This window comes from Cetorhinus maximus, chromosome 6 (genome assembly GCF_964194155.1).
Source record: "Cetorhinus maximus chromosome 6, sCetMax3.hap1.1, whole genome shotgun sequence".
In the NCBI taxonomy this organism is placed as follows: Eukaryota; Metazoa; Chordata; class Chondrichthyes; order Lamniformes; family Cetorhinidae; genus Cetorhinus; species Cetorhinus maximus.
Genome location: NC_135884.1, coordinates 89828091 through 89848025, shown reverse-complemented (window position 1 = coordinate 89848025; position 19935 = coordinate 89828091). Strand labels below are relative to the sequence as shown.

At 42.4% G+C, this 19935-nt stretch overlaps 1 protein-coding gene across 2 annotated transcripts in view; it reads right to left on the bottom strand.

The window, feature by feature from the left end:
- Positions 1-304: 304 nt before the first annotated feature.
- Positions 305-19935, bottom strand: part of bbs2 (Bardet-Biedl syndrome 2) — an 80212-nt gene continuing 60581 nt past the window's right edge. Inside the window, exons 16-18 of one of the 2 annotated variants that reach the window (XM_078544001.1) lie at positions 16462-16574; positions 5754-5902; positions 305-2921 (exon numbers count right to left, since the gene is read on the bottom strand). In XM_078544001.1, the coding sequence (XP_078400127.1) occupies positions 2815-2921; positions 5754-5902; positions 16462-16574 (369 nt within the window). In that variant the 3' untranslated portion in view covers positions 305-2814. The remainder of the gene's footprint in view (positions 2922-5753; positions 5903-16461; positions 16575-19935) is intronic. The other variant, XM_078544002.1, reaches the window with a different exon arrangement.

The following is a 19935-nucleotide window of genomic DNA, read 5'->3' as shown; positions in this document are numbered from 1 at the left end:
CAACTAACTTCACGTAGCACCCTCAGCAAGTAGAAGAGACTTGGCTGGATGTGAACAGTTCTGACAATGTGAAATGGCATTGAGTGTGCAACCCACTGTATGTCCAATTCTTCTTCCAGCTCATTATAAATCTGCACATTTAGCAATTTTCCGATGATCCTGAATTATTTCTCCCTTGACCGCCCCCCCAAGTACTTAATAGATTTCTCCATTTACTAAGTCATGTGATAGTAGACAGAATACTAGATCAAACTAACATACCATGACTTTCAATTCAAATCACACAGACATCAGCAAACAGCCATTTACCACTTCAACTTTTTTTTATTACAATTGGCTGAAAGGTAAGATGTACAGGCTGCAAACATCAGTAAAATGATATACAAATTGCCTTACTTCAGGAATAACAGGAAAAAGATTTGCATTTATATAGCATCTTTCATAACCTCAGGAGGTCCCAAAGCACTTTATAGCCAATTAATTACTTTCCTGAAGTGTAGTCACTTTGTACTGCAGAAAACATGACAGCCAAACTGTGCTTAGGAAGGTTCTGTAAATAGTAAGGTAATGTGACCAGATGGTTTGTTTTTGTGATATTGGTTGAGGGATAAGTGTCAGCTAGGACACTGGAGAGAACTTTTCTGTCCCTCTTCGACATAGTCACAAGATCTTTTACATCCACCTGGCAACAAACGAGTTCTCAGCTTAACATCTCATCTGAAAGACACCACCTCTCACACATGCAATACTCCCTAACTTCTGAATCGGAATGTCAGCCTAGATTTTGTGCTCAGGTTCTATGGAATGAGACTTGAACCCTTTTTGCCTTAGAGATAAGCATGCTATCAACTGAACCACGGCTGACTACTTGAGAATAATTCATTTGGAACACTGACAGAACTAAAAAGGTATACAGAACAGCAAATAGCAAGAATGGCTGAGGTCGAGTAGAGGATAGCAGAGGTTGGATTATTGGGCCTGGTTGGGTGATGGGGTGGGTTATGGTTGAGTATTGACTATTGGGGGTGAGTGGTAAAGGATAGCGGGTCAGCTGTTATTAGCAACAGACAGTGAGTGTTGCAGTGTGTAGGGTAGTAAGGGTGGTAGGAAGATGATCGTGTTTAGTAGGTACAGGATCCTGAAATTGGTCAAAAACGGTTATCAAATACTTGGAGTGGCTAGAATAAAAGCAAAGAACTGCGGATGCTGGAAATCCAAAACAAACGACTCGAAACGTTAACTGTGTTCCTCTCCGCAGATGCTGCCAGACCTGCTGAGTTTTTCCAGGTATTTTTATTTTTGTTTTGGAGTGGCTAGAAGTTGACAAAGAACAGAGAGGGGATTGGAATGGTTAGGGGATAGTAATGATTGTTGGGGAATGTGAAGACTGTTGGGGTGGAAATAGAAGTGTATTTGGTTGGAGGTTAGGGTGGTTGGAAGTGGGCAAGGAATGGTAAGGATGTTGGAATGTTTTAGGGTTGGTGGAAGTGGTTGAAGAAAGTGAATTTAGTTGCAGAATAAAGGTGGATGAGGGTTACTAGGGGTTAGTAAGAAAGTATGGGTAGGGGATTTAGTAATTGGGTGGAAGGTAGTGAGGACAATTTGGAGTGGATTAAGGATAGTAAGAGGGAATAGGTGGGAAAAAGCCTACTGATATTGCAATGTAGCAGTTCAGTGGGGATTAACAGGGTTGCACATATACATGTGTAGTTGTAGGATAGTGTGTAATATAAGTAGTTAACAGTTTGGTATAGATAAAAAGGTATCAGAGCATAGAGGCTAACAGCAAAAAAGGACATGTAGAAGCCACAGATGCACATTGGGCATGTAGAAGTCAATTTTAATGGTATTCTATTATGAGTTTATTGTGTGTGTTAGAGACTAGCATGTAGTTTAGATTCGGTTGTTAGGATTCTGCAAGCTAAAGCTAAGCAAGCAGATGCATTCTCAGTTTGAGGCAATTTAAGAAGCAACGTGTTTGCATGAAGAATTATGGCTTGTCTGGGGACATGTCTCCAGCTTGTTATCATTCCGGAACAGTATGGTGTTCCTAACCATGTAAAATTGTCTTATCCTTTACTGATGAGAATTTCATTTCTCGTGAGAATGAAGTATGAAATACAATGTTGCCATCTACTGGTCTAGTTGCATGTGGACCATACCGCGATATTATCAGAATTGAAGGGTTCAGCACACATCATCTGACATTGTCCATCTTGGTATATAAAGATGCACCATTTCAAGTATTTATTTGATTTCTATGCTCAGAACTCACCAGGACAGATTAGTAGTTTGAAGCCACCAATGGATGTCCTACTTGTATGTACACTAGCTTGCTCATACTTTGTATCACTATTAATAAAGATAAAATGTTAATTTATCTCTGGTGTTTGAACATATATAATTTTAATTAAATAAGGGTGAATGGGAGATAGTGAGTGTAGATATAGGTGGCTGCAAGATAGTATATTGAGGGGTGGACGGATATAGGATTGGGGGGGAATTGTAGACAGGAGACTGAGAGGGTGGATAGATGTTAAGGCAAACCACATCTATTCAATATCAACATTCGTGTTACATTTTAAATCCTTTCTAAGTTCCTTTTCCATAGCTTGAGATATTCTGATACTTTACTCACTGATCCAGTGATATCTAAAACATAAGACAGTTACACTTGAGACAGTCCCGGTCACCCAGTTGGATTTGCCTGCAATGGTTTGGAGTTGACAGAATCAACTTGGCACATTTGCCTTGTTGCTGTTTATGAACCAACTCAAATTCCACTATTGCCTTGATAAATGACCTCTGTCCTTTTCAAGACGAGGTGCTGCCAGCACGAATAATTTTGAAAAGCGCATTGACATTATTATTTTTGATGGCATCTCGGCACGCAGAGATCACTTGGGTCTTGGGCTTCCCAACTGGAAGATAATGATACAAAAGTTATTAGACAATGAAATGGCTTCAGTGCAGCAAGGGCACCTTCAGTTAAACAGAATCTAAATCAGTTTAACCCTTTCAGACAAAATGGCAATCAGGCAGTTGTGAGTCAGTAGCACAAACTTGTAATCTATAATGGACGGATGTATGGAATATTACAAATCTCATCTCTCAGTAATCCAAAGATGGTGTTGATGAGCTGCTCCATTTATAGTGAAAAGTATATATTTGAAAGTTGGTCAAATCAATAGTAGCTTCAAATAGACTAGAAGCTCTCAGTGAATGGTGAGTTTTTGTTATTCTTTCATGGGTGTGGGTGTCGCCAGCTGGCCATCCCTAATTATCCTTGAGAAGGTGGTGGTAAGCTGCCATCGTAATCCTCTGCAGGCCATGTGGTGCAGGTACACCCACGGTGCTGTTAAGAGGGGAGTTCCAGGATTTTGACCCACCACAGTGAAGGAACAGAGATATAGTTCCAAGTCAGGATGGTATGTGGCTTAGAGGGGAACTTTTTTTTATTCATTCATTCATGGGGTGTGGACATCATTGGCTAGACCAGCATTTATTGCCAATCCCCAATTGCCCTTGAGAAGGTGGTAGTGAGCTGCTTTCTTGAACGCTGCAGCCCATGTGGTGTTGGTACACCCACAGTGCTGTTAGGGAGGGAGTTCCAGGATGGTAATGCCATTGAATGTCAGGGGGAGATGGTTAGATTCTCACTTGTTGAAGATGGTCATTGCCTGGGACTTGTGTGGCGCAAATGTTACTTGTCTCTTATCAGCCCAAGCCTAAATGTTGTCTGGGTCTTGTTGCATATAGGCATGGACTGTTTCAGCATCTGAGGAGTTGCAAATGGTGCAATCATCAGCAAACATCCTCATTTCTGACTTTATGACGGAGTGTGGGTCATTGATGAAGTAGCTGAAGATGGTTAGGCCTAGGACACTACTCCGAGAAACCCCTACAGTTACTGAGATGATTGATCTCCCTCCAGCAATCACAACCATCTTGCTTTGTGCTAGGAATGACTCCAACCAGTGGAGAGTTTTCCCACTGATTCCCATTGACTTCAATTTTGCTAACTCTCCTTGATACCACATTCAGTCAAATGCTGCCCTGATGTCAAGGGCAGTCACAATCACCTCACCTCTTGAGTTTAGCTCATTTGTTCATATGCTGCAATGAGGTCAGGAGCCGAATGGCCCTGGTGAAACCCAAACTGAGCATCAGTGAGCGGATTATTGCTGAGTAAGTGCCACTTGATAGCACTATCAACAATCCCTTCCATCACTTTGCTGATGATCCAGAACTAGCGTTCTTAGTTCAGGAGCACAAGTCTTCAGTGCTATAGCCGGAATGTTGTCAGGGCCCATAGTCTTTGCAGTATCCAGTGTCTTCAACCATTTCTTGATATCATATAGAGTGGATCGAATTGGGTGAAGACTGGCACCTGTGATGCTGGGGATCTCAGGAGGAGGCCAAGATGGATCATCCACTCAACGCATCTGGCTGAAGATGGTTGCAAATGCTTCAGTCTTGTCTTTTACACTGATGTGCGAGGCTCCCCCCCATCATTGAGGATGGGAATATTTATGGAGCCTCCTCCTCCAGTGAGTTGTTTAATTGTCCAACACCATTCATGACCAGATGTGGCAGGACTGCAGAGCTTAGATCTGATCTGTTGGATGTAGGATCGCTTAGCTCTATCTATTGCATGCTGCTTCTGCTGTTTGGCATGCAAGTAGTCCTGTGTTGTAGCTTCACCAGGTTGACGCCTCATTTTTATGTAGGCCTGCTGCTGCTCCTGGCATGCCCTCCTGCACTCTTCATTGAGCCAGGGTTGATCCCCCAGCTTGATGGTAATGGTAAAAAAGGGAATATGCCAGGCCATGAGGTTACAGATTGTGATTGAGAATAATTCTACTGCTGCTGATCGCCCACAGCGCCTCATGAATGCCCAGTTTTGAGTTGCTAGATCTGCTCAAAATCTATCCCATTTAACACGCTGGTAGTGCCACACAACACGATGGAGAGTATCCTCAATGTGAAGATGGGACTTTATCTACGATGGTCACTCCTACCGATACTGTCATGGTCAGATGCATCTACGACAGATAGATTGGTGAGGACGAGGTCAAGTAGGTTTTTCCCTCTTGTTGATTCCCTCACCACCTGCCGCAGACCCAGTCTAGCAGCTATGTTATTTAGGATCTGGCTACCTTAGTCAGTAGTGGTGCTACTGAGCCACTCTTGGTGGTGAACATTGAAGTTCCCCACCCAGAGTATAATTCTGTGCCCTTGCCACCCTCAGTGCTTCCTCCAATTGGCGTTCAACATAGAGGAGCACTGAATCATCAGCCGAGGCGGGGCAGTAGTTTGTAATCCGCAGGAGGTTTCCTTGCCCATGTTTGACCTGATGCCATAAGATTTCACGGGGTCCAGAGTGTTAACATTCACATCCGATTCTTTGCATTTTTCACCTTTACTAACAGATATTTCTGCACATAACACATGGCTTTTTGTATTGTTCACTGAATTGAATTTGACAAAAGGAATAGTAATTCAGTCCATTCGGCTTGCTGAAGCACATATTGACCAAACTTCCTTTGAACACTTCAGGAGGAATTAGTGAGACGGATTTTCCTTTCCTAATCTTCTGTGTACACCAGTCTACAGAGAGCTGAGTGCAGGAAAAAGGAATGGAAACTCACACCAGGTATTTGCCCCATTTCCACCTTCTTTTCATTCCTACTAGTTACCTTTCTGACCTTTCGCATTTACTACTGAGGACACTATATTACCCTTTAACTCACCTCGTAGGCGCCCTGCCCTCTGTATCGCCTGATTCACTGCTCGCAGACAGCTCAAAAGCTCAGTGTGGTTATTACAGCGAATCTTGTAACCATTTATCAAATCTCGATTTAAGTCATAAAGTTCCATGTAGCCCTTCTTCATATTCCTCCTAAACAAAGTAAGAACAGCTCAGAAATGATAAAGAAGAGCTTCATTACTCAGCAGAGCAAGTCTAATTCGCTAAAAGGTGGATGTCCTCACCATACTAGTTCTCTTTGGTTATCCAAAAAGATACTAAACAGCATGTTGTATGTGCTCCCTGCAAACACTGCATGGTATGTGGCCAACTCACAGCTGAAACCAAGCTCAGTTCCACATGTCAATGAACAAAGCATCAAATACAGTTAGAGAGATAGTACAGCAGTACTTTCACTGGCTTTATTTAAAGTAGTGGTAGTTATATGCTATAGGGCCAAAAAACATACTTAGGTCAATAGACTTAATGACATAAAAGCAAAATACTGCAGATGCTGGAAATCTGAAACAAAAACAGGAAATGCTGGGAAAACTCAGCAGGTCCAGCAGCAGTTGTGGAGAGAGAAATAGAGTTAACATTTCAAGTCCGTATGACCCTTCTTCAGAGCTGAAGAGAAGTGGAAATGTGATGAAATTTATACTGTTTAAGGGGGTTGGGGCAAGTGGAGCTGGATAGAAGGCCAGCGATAGATGGGGACAAAGGAGGAGGGATTGACAAAGATGTCTTGAACTAAACGGCAAAGGGAGTGTTAATGGTAGTGGTGAGTGCTAAAAAGGTGCTTATAGTGGCATTAAGGTAAGAAAGCAGAATGTGATAATAGCAGAACAAAGGTAGCACTGGATGAAGGAACAACATGGAACAAGTAACAGATGGCCCAGTAGGGAATGGGGTGGGGGAAGCAGGCGGTGGCAGAAAAAAAAGGGATAGAAAATGGGATAGGAGGGGAATTAAAACCATGGATAAATGAATAAAAATAAAAATGAATGTAGAAAAACGGGGATTCTAAAACGGGGTGAGAATGGAGGAAACAATTCATGGTCTGAAGTTGTTGAACTCAATGTTAAGTCCAGGAGGCTGTAAAGTGCCTAATCGGAAGACGAGGTGCCGTTCCTCCAGTTTGCATTGAGCTTCACTGGAACAATGCAGTAGGCCAAGGACGGACATGTGGGCATGAGAGCAGCATGGTGTGTTGAAATGGCAAGCGATCGGAAGGTCTGGGTCACGCTTGCAGACAGACCAGAGGTGTTCCGCAAAGCGGTCACCCAGTCTGCGTTTGGTCTCCCCAATGTAGAGGAGACCACATTGGGAGCAGCAGATGCAGTAGACCAAATTGGAGGAGGTGTAAGTGAAGCGCTGCTCCACCTGAAAGGAGCGTTTGGGCCCTTGGGTAGTGAGGAGGGAAGAGGTAAAGGGGAAGGTATTGCACCTTCTGCGATTGCATGGGAAGGTGCCATGGGAAGGGGATGAGGTGTTGGGGGTGATGGAGGGAATGGTCCCTCTGGAATGCTGAAGGGGGTGGTGAGGGAAAGATGTGTTTGGTGGTGGCATCATGCTGGAGTTGGCAGAAATGACGGAGGATGATCCTTTGAATGCGGGTGCTGGTGGGGTAAAAAGTGAGGACAAGGGGGACCCTATCATGGTTCTGGGAGGGAGGGGAAGGTGTGAAGCTAACATAAGCAAGAAAACAGTATTAAGAAAACAAATGGCACTAAAGACAGACGAATCCTCAGAACTTGATGGCTTCCACCCAAGGAAGAAGTAGGGATGGAAACTGCAGGTGCTTTAGTTTAGACATAATCTTCCAAAGCATTCTCAAATTCAGGAATTCTCCCTTTAGATTGGAAAATAGCTAATGCACCTCCATTTTTAAGAAAGGTGGGAGAAACCAGGAAATTATAGACCTAATCTAACGTCTGTTGCGTGTAGGTTATTGAAATGTATAATTAATGATAGAGTAACAGCGCATTTAGAGAAGTTTGAGCAGATTAGTGAGCCAGCATGGATTTGTAATGGGTAGGTCATATCTCGCAAACCTAATGGAAGTTTTTTGAGGAAGTAATTACAGTAGTAGGCAGGAGAATGTCTATGAGTATAACTTATACATATATAATATATGGCATTCTGGAAGGCTCCACATAAGACACTGTCAGCCAAGTTAAACTAATGAAATTGATGATAAATTTTTGACCTGGCAAGGTGGTAGAAGACAGAAAGTACAGATAATGGGCATGTACTCAAATTGGAAGAAAGTGACTCGTGGTGTCTCCACATGCGCTGAACTATTCAATATTTATTAATAACTTAGATAAGACAAGACAGCCATGTACCCAAGTTTTCTGTGACACAAAGATTAAGTAGCCTAGATAGAAGCATAAAGTTACAAAGAGATAGTGATAGATTCAATGAGTAAGCAAAACTGTGGCAGATGTTAGGGAAGGAAACAGTTAAAGAAGTTCAATTGCTAATTATTAGGTTGTTTAACTAAGTACCATTTAGTTGTATAAAAATGTGTCAGCTGTGGCTCAGTTCATAGCACCCTCGCCTTTGAATCAGAGGGTTGTGGGTTCATGTCCCACTCCCAGAAACCAAGAACTGTGATTGTACTCAAAAGAGTTGCAATCTGTGACTGTTGATAACTTGAAAGAATTTTAGTTGTATAAAAGAGGTGTCAGCTGTGGCTCAGTTCATAGCACCCTCACCTTTGAGTCAGAAGGTTGTGGGTTCATGTCCCACTCCCGGAAAAAAAAAAGAAAAAAGAACTGTGAATGTACTCGAAAGAGTTAGTTGTATAAAAAGGATAACAGCTGAGACTAATGCTGGCTGTGGAGAGTTTTTATGGCAAACAATAAAACTGTGTCAGAAGGAGTCTGTTTTGGTTTTGGTCTTAATTTCTAAACAACTATTGGAGCTCAACAGTGGTAGCAGAGGATGAGTCCTGCTTGTAAGTAAGGAGATTGGAAACTAAGCCTTCTTTGGAGAAGAGGTTGTATTTGGAGTTAACTTTATGAGCAGAATGGTTTCGAGTCACTCAAAAAACAAAAAAAAAAACTGAATCAAAATGTAGAGTGTCGGTGTATGATTACCCCCCGATGTTTTTCTGAGCCTCAACCATATGACCAATGGAAAAATGAAGTAACCACGTGGACACGGGTTACATCCTTCCCAAAGAAAAAACAGAGGATGGCTTTGGCACTTTCGCTACCATATGAAAGCAAAATAAGATGCAAAGTATTTTTGGAGTTGGAGCCTGAGCATTTGGACAGATGAAGGTTTGGAAACTTAATTAGATTTTATGGATAAGATCTATCAAAAAGATGATTTATTAGGTGCTTACGAAGCATGGTCTGATTTTGACACATTTAGAAAGTAGGAAGAAAATTCCATGGAAGATTACATAATGGAATTCAGTAGACTATTTGCAAGATTACAAAAGTTCCATCTAGGAATTCTCAATCAGAGCTGGCGTTCAAGTTATTAGACTGTGCCAAAGTATCGAATATGGACAGGCTCCTAGTTCTAACCAAGTTTGTAGAAAGACACACATTGCTAGAACAGATGTCAGAAGTTCTAAAAAAAATTCCTTGGAAAACATTCCGTTCTGGCAGCATTCATGGCACAAATGAGCCATTCAATGATAAGACAGAAAATGGAGGATAATGCTAAAGGGATGGAGAGATCGTTTAGAAACAGGACGCAGGCATCAGTATGAAAAGAGATTTGTAACTAGAAACAATCGGGACAGAAATACCTTGGACAATTATGGCAGGAGAAAAGAATTAGAGATTTACGACAAAAGATCCCTGGAAATGCCTAAGGTGTGGTCAATCGATGTTTTAGATGCAATTCAAAATACCATGATGCAATGAACTGTCCTAAACGATATAATGTGTTCGAAATTAAACATGAGACAGAAGACTCAAAAAGAAGTTGGAAATATTGATCAAAGAGAGGGCATTGTATTAGTTACAAGAAGTTTCAGCATGGTGATGAATGTCTTGGTGGCAGAGTCCTTCAACTGTGCAGCGCTAAATAGCAGATACACATCTACAGTCTGTGGAATAGACTGGTTAATGCTACCTGGACTGCTTAAATGACAAGGACCGGAATAAGGTTAAAGAATTTGAGAGTTCCACCAGTTTTAGATTTGGAGATGAGAATACCCTAAAATCTTTAAAAAGGGTGGTGATTCCCTGTAAGATAACTGGAGTCAATCATTTCATCATCACGGATGTAATGTCTAGCGAAATACCGTTACTGTTGAGCAGACCATCGATGAAGAACGCACAAATGAAGCTGGACATGGAAAATGACAAGGCCATTGTATTTGGAAAATCTGTAGATTTACACTTTATGCAATCTGGACTCTACTGTATTCCTTTAATGAAACCTAACTTTTCTACTAAGGAGATTCAAGAAGATAAAAGCAAAAAACTGCAGATGCTGGAAATCCAAAACAAAAATAAAAATACCGGGAAAACTCAGCAGGTCTGGCAGCATCTGTGGAGAGGAACACAGTTAACGTTTCGAGTCCGTATGACTCTTCAACAGAACTAAGTAAAAATAGAAGAGGGGTGAAATATAAGCTGGTTTAAGAAGGGGGTGGGACAAGCAGAGCTGGATAGAGGGCCAGTGATAGGTGGAGATTGCCAAAAGATGTCATAGACAAAAGGACAAAGAGGTGTTGAAGGTGGTGATATTATCTAAGGAATGTGCTAATTAAGGGTAGAAAGCAAGACAAGCAAGGTACAGAGAGCCCTAGTGGGGGTGGGGTAAAGGAATCGAAAAAGACTAAAAGGTAGAGATAAAACAATGGATGGAAATACATTTAAAAATAAGGGAAATAGTGGGAAAAGAAAAATCTATATAAATTATTGGAAAAAGGGGGGGGGATCGGAAAGGGGGTGGGGATGGAGGAGAGAGTTCATGATCTAAAATTGTTGAACTCGATATTCTGTCCGGAAGGCTGTAAAGTGCCTAGTCAGAAAATGAGGTGCTGTTCCTCCAGTTTGCATTAAGCTTCACTGGAACAATGCAGCAGGCTAAGGACAGACATGTGGGCATGAGAGCAGGGTGGAGCGTTGAAATGGCAAGTGACAGGGAGGTCTGGGTAATGCTTGCAGACAGACCGAAGGTGTTCTGCAAAGCGGTCACCCAGTCTGCGTTTGGTCTCTCCAAAGTAGAGGAAACCGCATTGGGAGGAACAAATGCAGTAGACTAAATTGAGGGAAGTGCAAGTGAAATGCTGCTTCACTTGAAAGAAGTGTTTGGGCCCTTGGACGGTGAGGAGAGGGGAAGTAAAGGGGCAGGTGTTGCACCTTCTGCGGTTGCATGGGAAGGTGCCGTGGGAGGGGGTTGAGATGTAGGGACTGATGGAGGAGTGGACCAGGGTGTCCCGGTGGGAACGATCCCTGCGGAATGCCGCCGGTGGGGGGTGAAGGCAAGATGTGTTTGGTGGTGGCATCATGCTGGAGTTGGCGGATATGGCGGACGATGATCCTTTGAATGCGGAGGCTGGTGGGGTGATAAGTGAGGACAAGGGGGACCCTATCATGTTTCTGGGAGGGAGAGGAAGGTGTGAGGGCGGATGCGCGGGAGATGGGCTGGACACGGTTGAGGACCCTGTCAACCACCGTGGGTGGAAAACCTCGGTTAAGGAAGAAGGAAGACATGTCTGAGGAACTGTTTTTGAAAGTGGCATCATCAGAACAGATGCGACGGAGGTAAAGGAACTGAGAGAATGGGATGGAGTCCTTACAGGAAGCGGGGTGTGAGGAGCTGTAGTCGAGGTAGCTGTGGGAGTCGGTAGGGTTGTAATGAATATTGGTGGACAGTCTATCATCAGAAATTGAGACAGAGAGGTCAAAGAAGGGAAGGGAAGTGTCAGAGATGGACCATGTGAAAATGATGGAGGGGTGGAAATTGGAAGCAAAATTAATAAATTTTTCCAGGTCCCGACAAGAGCATGAAGCAACACCGAAGTAATCATCGATGTACCGGAGAAAGAGAGTGGGAGGGGGCCGGAGTAGGACTGGAACAAGGAATGTTCCACATACCCAATAAAGAGACAGGCATAGCTGGGGCCCATGCGGGTACCCATAGCCACACCTTTTATTTGGAGGAAGTGAGAGGAGTTAAAGGAGAAATTGTTCAGTGTGAGAACAAGTTCAGCCAGACGGAGGAGAGTAGTGGTGGATGGGGATTGTTCGGGCCTCTGTTCAAGGAAGAAGCGGAGAGCCATCAGACCATCCTGGTGGGGGATGGAGGTGTAGAGGGATTGGACGTCCATGGTGAAGAGGAGACAGTTGGGGCCAGGGAACTGGAAATTGTTGATATGATGTAGGGTGTCAGAGGAATCACGGATGTAGGTGGGAAGGGACTGGACAAGGGGTGAGAGAATGGAGTCAAGATAGCAAGAAATGAGTTCCGTGGGGCAGGAACAGGCTGACACGATCGGTCTGCTGGGACAGTCCTGTTTGTGGATTTTGGGTAGGAGGTAGAAGCGGGCCGTCCGAGGTTGGGAGACTATCAGGTTGGAAGCTGTGGAAGGAAGATCTCCAGAGGAGATGAGGTTAGTAACAGTCCTGGAAACAATGGCTTGATGTTCAGTGGTGGGGTTATGGTCCAGGGGGAGGTAGGAGGATGTGTCTGCGAGTTGACGCTCAGCCTCTGCGAGGTAGAGGTCAGTGCGCCAGACAACAACAGCACCACCCTTGTCAGCAGGTTTGATGACAATGTCAGGGTTGGACCTGAGAAAACGGAGTGCAGCAAGTTCAGATTAAAGAAGTGTTATTAGCGTCAGGGGATAGGAATTTGGAAAACAAAGCAAATTGCATCGGCAGTTTGCCCACCCCTCTTCCCAAAGATTAAAAATTTTGCTAAGGGATGGAGAGTACGCTAAATTTATAGAGGAGATTGATATATGTAAGAAATACAGAAGGACACTGTCACGGCCGATAGTGAGTCTACCCTTGGCGAGGGATTTCAATGAACTTGTGGCGATGGATCTAAAGATGTGGGATAAAGAAAAGAACATTTTTATTTTACATTTCGTAGATTTGGCAACAAGGTTTAGCCAGTTGACAATCATAAAAATCGTAAAGAAAATAATTGTGGATCAGATAATGGAGAAGTGGATAGGGACCGGATTGGGACCACCAGCAAACTTCCTCACTGATAATGGGAGGGAATTTGCTATCGTGTTCCGAGATATGTGCGAAAACACGAATAGTTATGAATACCACGGTTGAAAGCCCCTTTAATAACGGAGCGTGTGAAAGGAATCACTCAGTTATAGGTGAGATGCTTCATAAAATATTGGCAGATAGACCAAGCTGTAAATTAACATCAGTTCTAGCACACGCCAAGAATTCACTGCAAATGGCTGGGGGCTATAGTCCATATCAGTTGGTTTTTGGTAGAAACCCAAAAATTCCTTCAGTCCTGAGCGATCATCCCCCAGCTAGGGAGGGAACTATGATTAGCTCTACCTTTTCTGAGCATTTAAATGCACTCCACACAAGTAGATGAGTGTTCTTTAAAGCCGAAATTTCAGAAGGAATCCGGTGAGCTCTAAGACACAATGTACGACCATCAGGAACTATTTTCAATCAGGGAGACATGGTATACTACAAGGGAGGATTTAATGAGTGGAAAGGCCCAGGAAAGATGGTAAAACAGTCATTTTACAACATGGGAACCCGACTATTCGGGTACACTCATCAAGGTTAATTGGCGCAGACTACAAATTTGCAGGTTTGAAAAGTGTAGGAAGTGACGAGGAACCATGTACTTCTCATACCCAATGTTGCATGATTGTGAGGATCAGGTAGCTGAAGTTGACCAGGTATCTGAAGATGGAAACAGTAATTTGGACGAAGACGACAAAGCGATTTGTCCCAGAGGACAACTGCCGAAAGCTGGCACTAAAGTTACATACTTGCCAGAAGGCCAGTCAATGGCAGATGTGACGATTGTAGATAGAGCAGGGAAGGCCACTGGAAAATATAAAAACTGGCTGAATATACAAGATAAAGGACAGGAGGTTAGGCCTATGGATTAGGAACATGAAGTACAAAAATGGAAGGCACGGAAACGCAGTATCAGTTCAGACAGTGGGTCTGGGGATGAACATGTCTCTCGGAAGGCATCGCGAACTATTGAAAGAACATCTATAAATGGAGAGAGATCAAACAGTAACAGTCCAGAGCATGATAGAAGGCAGGATAGAGGGTGTAGCTTAACAAGGTCAAGGAATATGGCATAGACTGGTAACGCTACAAGGAGCAGAAGCCTATGTGATCGAGAAGTCTTAGTAGCTTCAAACAAATTAGATGATAAATTAATAAGGGATGCCAAACAGCAAGAACTACATAGTTGGAAAGAATTTGGGGTTTACACAGAGGTGCCAAGTGGGGACATCCAGCTCTGTCTCATAGATGGATATGCATGGAAAAGGTGCTTCTTGATGGGACTTATAAAGCTAAAGCCAGGCTAGTGGCACGAGGGTTTGAAGAAAAATTGGGTGACCAGGGAAAGTTATGCTAAGATCTTTTTAGCTCTATTAGCTACAAATGCTTGGGAATGTAAGTCCATTGATATTCAAGCTGCTTTTCTGCAGGGATAGCAACTTCAAAGGGAAGCTTTTCTCCGTCCACCAAAAGAGGCACCAAATGCAGAATGGACTCTTTGGAAGCTAAATAAATGTGTATACGGTTTATATGATGCCTCCAGAGTTTGGTATTTCTCAGTGAGGTCAGTTTTATTAAAGTTGGGCTGTCTTCACTTGGAAGCAGACCCGGCAATGTTTTATTGGCACCATGGAGGGAAACTTGCAGGCATCTTTATGATGCATGTAAATGATTTTTTTGAGGGGTGGTGGGAGCAAATTTGAAACAGTTGTCATTAATGGGCTCAGAACAGAGTTTAAAATTGAAAGTCAGGCTTCTGGTGCATTTAAGTACATTGGATTGAAAATCAGGCAGAGCGGATCATACGTCCCTTTACATCAGCAATCCTATTCAGAGAATGTCAATCCCATTGCAATCAGTCAGAAGGACACAGCAGCTTCTGAAACAGAAAGAGGAACTCAGAAGTCTAATTGGACAACTCAATTGGCTAGGCAAGCACACATGGCCAGATGTTAGTTTTGATGTTTTGGAATTGAGCACTAAAATGAACGATCCCAAGGTTAAAATCACTCAGGCAAACTAAACATTGACGAAATTAAAAATGCAGCAGTGGTTTTGAAATTCCCATCTTTGGGTGATGTTAGAAAAATGAAAATTGTGTTTAGCGACACGTCTTATGCAAATCCACGTGATGGATTTTCGAGTGCAGGAGGATTTATAATATTTCTCATGGGGGAAAAAGGCAAATGCTGCCCTTTGGCATGGGAATCTAAAAAGATACGAAGAGTTGTAAAAAGTACATTAGCAGCGGAAACTCTCGCCCTAGTTGAGGTGGTAGATATGGCATTCTTTATATCAAAGATGCTGGCAGAAATTTTAAATGGAAAAGGGTATTCAGGAACGGTACCTATTGAATGTCTTTTTGATAAGTCACTTTGGGAAAATGTTCACTCTACGAAGTGCGTTAACAAGAAGAGATTGCGAATTGACATTGTAAGCTTAAAACAGATGCTCGAGAATAAGGAGATTACCAAGATCAGATGGATTGATAGCAGCTACTAATTATCTGACTGCTTCACCAAAAGCGGAGCAAGCACCAAGAAGTTACTAGAGATCCTCAAAGAGGGACATCTTTATCTTTAAGAAAAAAAAACTACTTTTGTGTGTACATATCTATGTGTTTATTTTTGAGGAGGGGAATAAGGTCCAATTTATTGAAGAAAAAAATGATGTTATTACCATTAATTTTTTGTGTGATCATATAAACTTAAGGGTTACTTTCTTTTTAAGAAGAGGGGAATCTGTTAGGGAAGGAAACAGTTAAGGAAGTTCAAGTGTTAATTATTAGGTTGTTTAACTAAGTACCCATTTGGTTGTATATAAGGGATAACAGCTGAGACCAGTTCTGTCTGTGGAAAGTTTTTATGACAAGCAATAAAACTCCGTCTGAAGGAGTCTGTCTTGGTTTTGGTCTTCATTTCTAAACAACTATTGGAGCTTATCAACAGATGGATTTCACTACAGATAAGGTGAGGTAATCCAGTTTGGACCAAAAAAGAATAGATCTGAGTGTCAGGAGTGCCACATAGATTTACCAGAATTTTACCAAGTCTTCCAGGGTTAAATTATGAGAAGAGATTATATAAACCAATATAATTTTCTGGAATAAAAATGGTTCAGGGATGATATGATTGAGGTTTTTAGGATTTTGAAAGGAACTGAAAGGGTAGATAGAGAGAAACTTTTTCTGCTAATGGTGGAATCTCGGACAAGGGTACGTAACCTTAAAATCAGAGCCAGACCATTCCAGGGAGAAGTTAGGAAACATTTCTTCATGCAAGTGTGGAACTCTCTCCACAAAAAGCAGTAGATGCTAGCTCAATTAATAACGTTAAATCTGAGGTCACTGAGGAATATTGGCAAAGGAAGCCCATGTCAATACCTAAAATTGTACCAGCATATGGGGATGTAACTTGTAGACAAACTGTTCAGCCACACTAGGTTATTTTGACCCCTCTGTATCACATTTGATCATCATTCGCCATTGCCACACCAGTTACTTACATGTCTCCCATTAGTCGTGCATCCTCTGCCCGGACCATCAAGTTACGGACCAGGTTGGAGTGATCGGCCATCTCAGCAGTGAGTTTTTGATGTACAGAATGATAGTCATCCACCTGTCAGGACAGAGTAGTACAAATCAGCATATCTGTGCAAACCAATCCTCCCACTCGTTTGTGTTGAAAAACAGTTGTTTTTCAGGGACAAGAAGTATGCAAGAATGAATTAAAACTGTATCAATAGTTGAATTACCATTATCCCTCTTAATGTGACTTTTTCATCTCCCAAATGGCTCAAAGTATGTGAGACACACCATATGTGCTGAATGTAGGAGTCTGTGCTATGTAATATATGTACATTTGCATCTGCTATCAGAGGAAGAAATCTTCATGACCTATGTCTGAACTGAATTTGAACCAAGAGATGAAAATCTTGCATTTTAATATAACACATCACCCAATCTACCATCAGAAGCAGAAGACCTATGTCACAATGGGTAAGAACCAACATCTTCAGAGATGAAAGCAGTGTTTGAACAGAGTGTATTATTTAATACACCATCAGAAACCTGCGAGAAGATCAGTTGTACTCTGGGGAATAGCAACATTGCATTACAGAGATAGTGGGGAGAGAAAGTAATGAACAAAGGAATAAGGAAAGTAGATTCTATAAAGCAAATATCATCAGAAAGTTAAACACTTATTCAGAACAAAGCACTAATCTCTATAAATACTAGTGTTGGCCCCACTTGCTCCAGCCCCATTGAAGCTCCTAAGCTCAATGGTGCAGACTGCCACATTCAGACTTTGAATTTAATTTTCCCACTGTTGATTAACTGCCATACCCTTTAGTCTATTTACCCAATCAACCTTAGCCAGTTCTCCCCTCATACCTATGTAATTAGCTTTAAGTTTAAGATTCTTGTTTGTGATCGAGAGTGTCGCTTTCAAACTTAACTGGGATTCAATTGTATTATGATTACTAGTTACCAGTGGATCTTTTACTATGTGATTACGAATTAACCCTGCCTCATTGCACAAGACTATATCTAAAAATAGCTTTTCTAGTACATTTCTAGTACATTCCATAAAATGTTGCTCCAGGAAACTGTCATGAAAATATTCTACAAACTCATCCCCTAGACTGCTCTTGCCAATTTGGTTGGTCCAGTTTACATAAAGATAAAAGTCCCCCACAATTATTACATTGTCTTTGTTGCACGCTCCAATAATTTCTTGTTTAATGCTCTGTCCAACAATATAACTACTGTTAGGGGGCCTATAAACTACTCCCATCAGCGTTTTCTGACTCTTGCTATTCTTAATCTGCACCATACTGATTCTACTTCATGACCTTTTGAGCGAAAAATTCTTCTTCACTAATGTTCATTAACCTTACTCGCTGATGCACAACTACTGTTAAATTCTCTGACCCTTGCTATCTCACACTGCTTGTCTTTACCTGTATCACTACATTGTTCTGGTGCCTTGGCTTTTCTCTTTGGATTTCTAAATCTCCCTTCACCTGAACCCTTCTCCCACTCCACTTTTGTTAAAGCCCTATCCACAGCCCTAGTTATACAATTTGCCAGGACAATGGTTCCAGCCCAGTTGAAGTGGAGCCCATGCCAATCATACAGCTCTCACTTTCCTGAGTACTGGTGCCAGTGCCCCATGAATTGAAACCCTTTCCCATATCTATTTGACCCTATGCCAATTGGCAAATGGCTTAGGTAACAATCTACAGCTGATTACTTTTGATGTTTTGCATTTTAATTTGGACCCTAACTTCTATACACTGTCAGCAGAACATCATTCCTAATTCTACATATGTCGTTGGTTCCTACATGGACCAGGACAACTGGATCCTTTCCCTCCACTCCAAGTTTGTCTCCAGCTAAAAGGAGTTGTCTTTACCACAGGCAACACAACCTTTGGAGCTCCTGGTCATGGCTGCAGAGAACAATATTTATCCCCCTGACTATACTGTCCCCTATCACTCCAACATTCCTTTTCGCTCCCCCCACTTGAATGGCATCCTGCACCATGGTGCCATGATCAGTTTGCTCATCCAGCCTGCGGTCTCTCTCCTTATCCACACAGGTAGCAAGCAATTTGTACCTGTTAGTCAAAGTCAAGGGCTGAAGCTCATCCAACACTACTGCTGGATCGCCATATCTGTCTGACTCCCAGTCAGAACCTCCCATCTCTTACCATTTACCAACTCTAAATTTCTACCTAGCCTAAGGTGTATGATGGCCTCCTAGAACAAAGTGTCCAGGTAACACTCTCCAACCCTGATGCTTGCAATGCCTGCAACTTAGACTCCAACTCAGCAACTCTGAGCCAAAGTTGCTTAAGCTGCAGACACATACCAGATATGATTGTCCAGGACTGCAATACTTCCACAGATTCCCACATCACCACCATCCCCTACTACATCTGCCTAACCTTATTAATTTAGTTAGTCAATTAGCTATTAATTTCCACAGCTAAAGTAATAGCAAGTCTCCTAGGTTGGAGACTAAAGAACATTCACCAGCTACCAGAGACGACTTCTTATCGTGTCCACGGACAGTCTATACATGGCCCAGCCAGAACTGGACACATTTTGCGCCTTGTTGTTGAATTCGGCAAGATCTGCAACAGTGCAGGGTTCCTCTAGCGATAGGCATTGCAGGAGATGTTGCATAGTCTGTGGCTCAGTTCCACATTCACAAGTTGTCGGGCTGGTTGTATATCCCCATTTGCTTAGTGACACCTTTGAACGACCTACACCAGTCCTAAATCTGTTAAGGCACTTCCAGGTTGCCCAGTTGCAATTAGCTCCTGGGGGAAGGCTTTCATCTGGTAGAATTTCCATCGCTGGGGGCTGTTTGAGACTGGTGAGCCGGTCTTTCCACAAGGCGATGTGGGCTTCAGATGGGGTTGATTGTAATGGAACAACACTGTTCATGAAGCTCTTCCTTGACTTTAGGCTGCTGGGTGTAGGTGTATGACCATGTAGAGGGTGCCTCTCATCTGATGTTTGACGGAGTCGCTCTTTCTTGCTGGCTACCGTTCTTCTTATATTAGGGGGAGCAATACCCCTGATATAAGAAGATTTAAGATGCCAAGGTAGAAGCGTTCACGTCGCGGCCCTGTTTCAACCAATTCTACCACCACCACGCACAGCAAGTAGTGTATACCAGAGACTGAAAAAGGTTTAAACTATAGGCTAAAACATTTTAAGCTATAAATCTACTACATATTATAAATGGTGTTAGTCACAACATACCAAAGAAATTGTTGCTCTAAGTTGTGAACATGGTGTTACATGACATAACGTAAGAGGGCCATTCACAACTTAAAAAGTGCCTTTGAAACCAATGGAGAAAAAAATTTAAAATCTGTTCAGAAAAAGCACAGAGTAGCTTTAAAAATTCTGCAAGATCCCTTTTCACTTGAAGAATGTTGACCCCATCTCCCCTCACTCCAT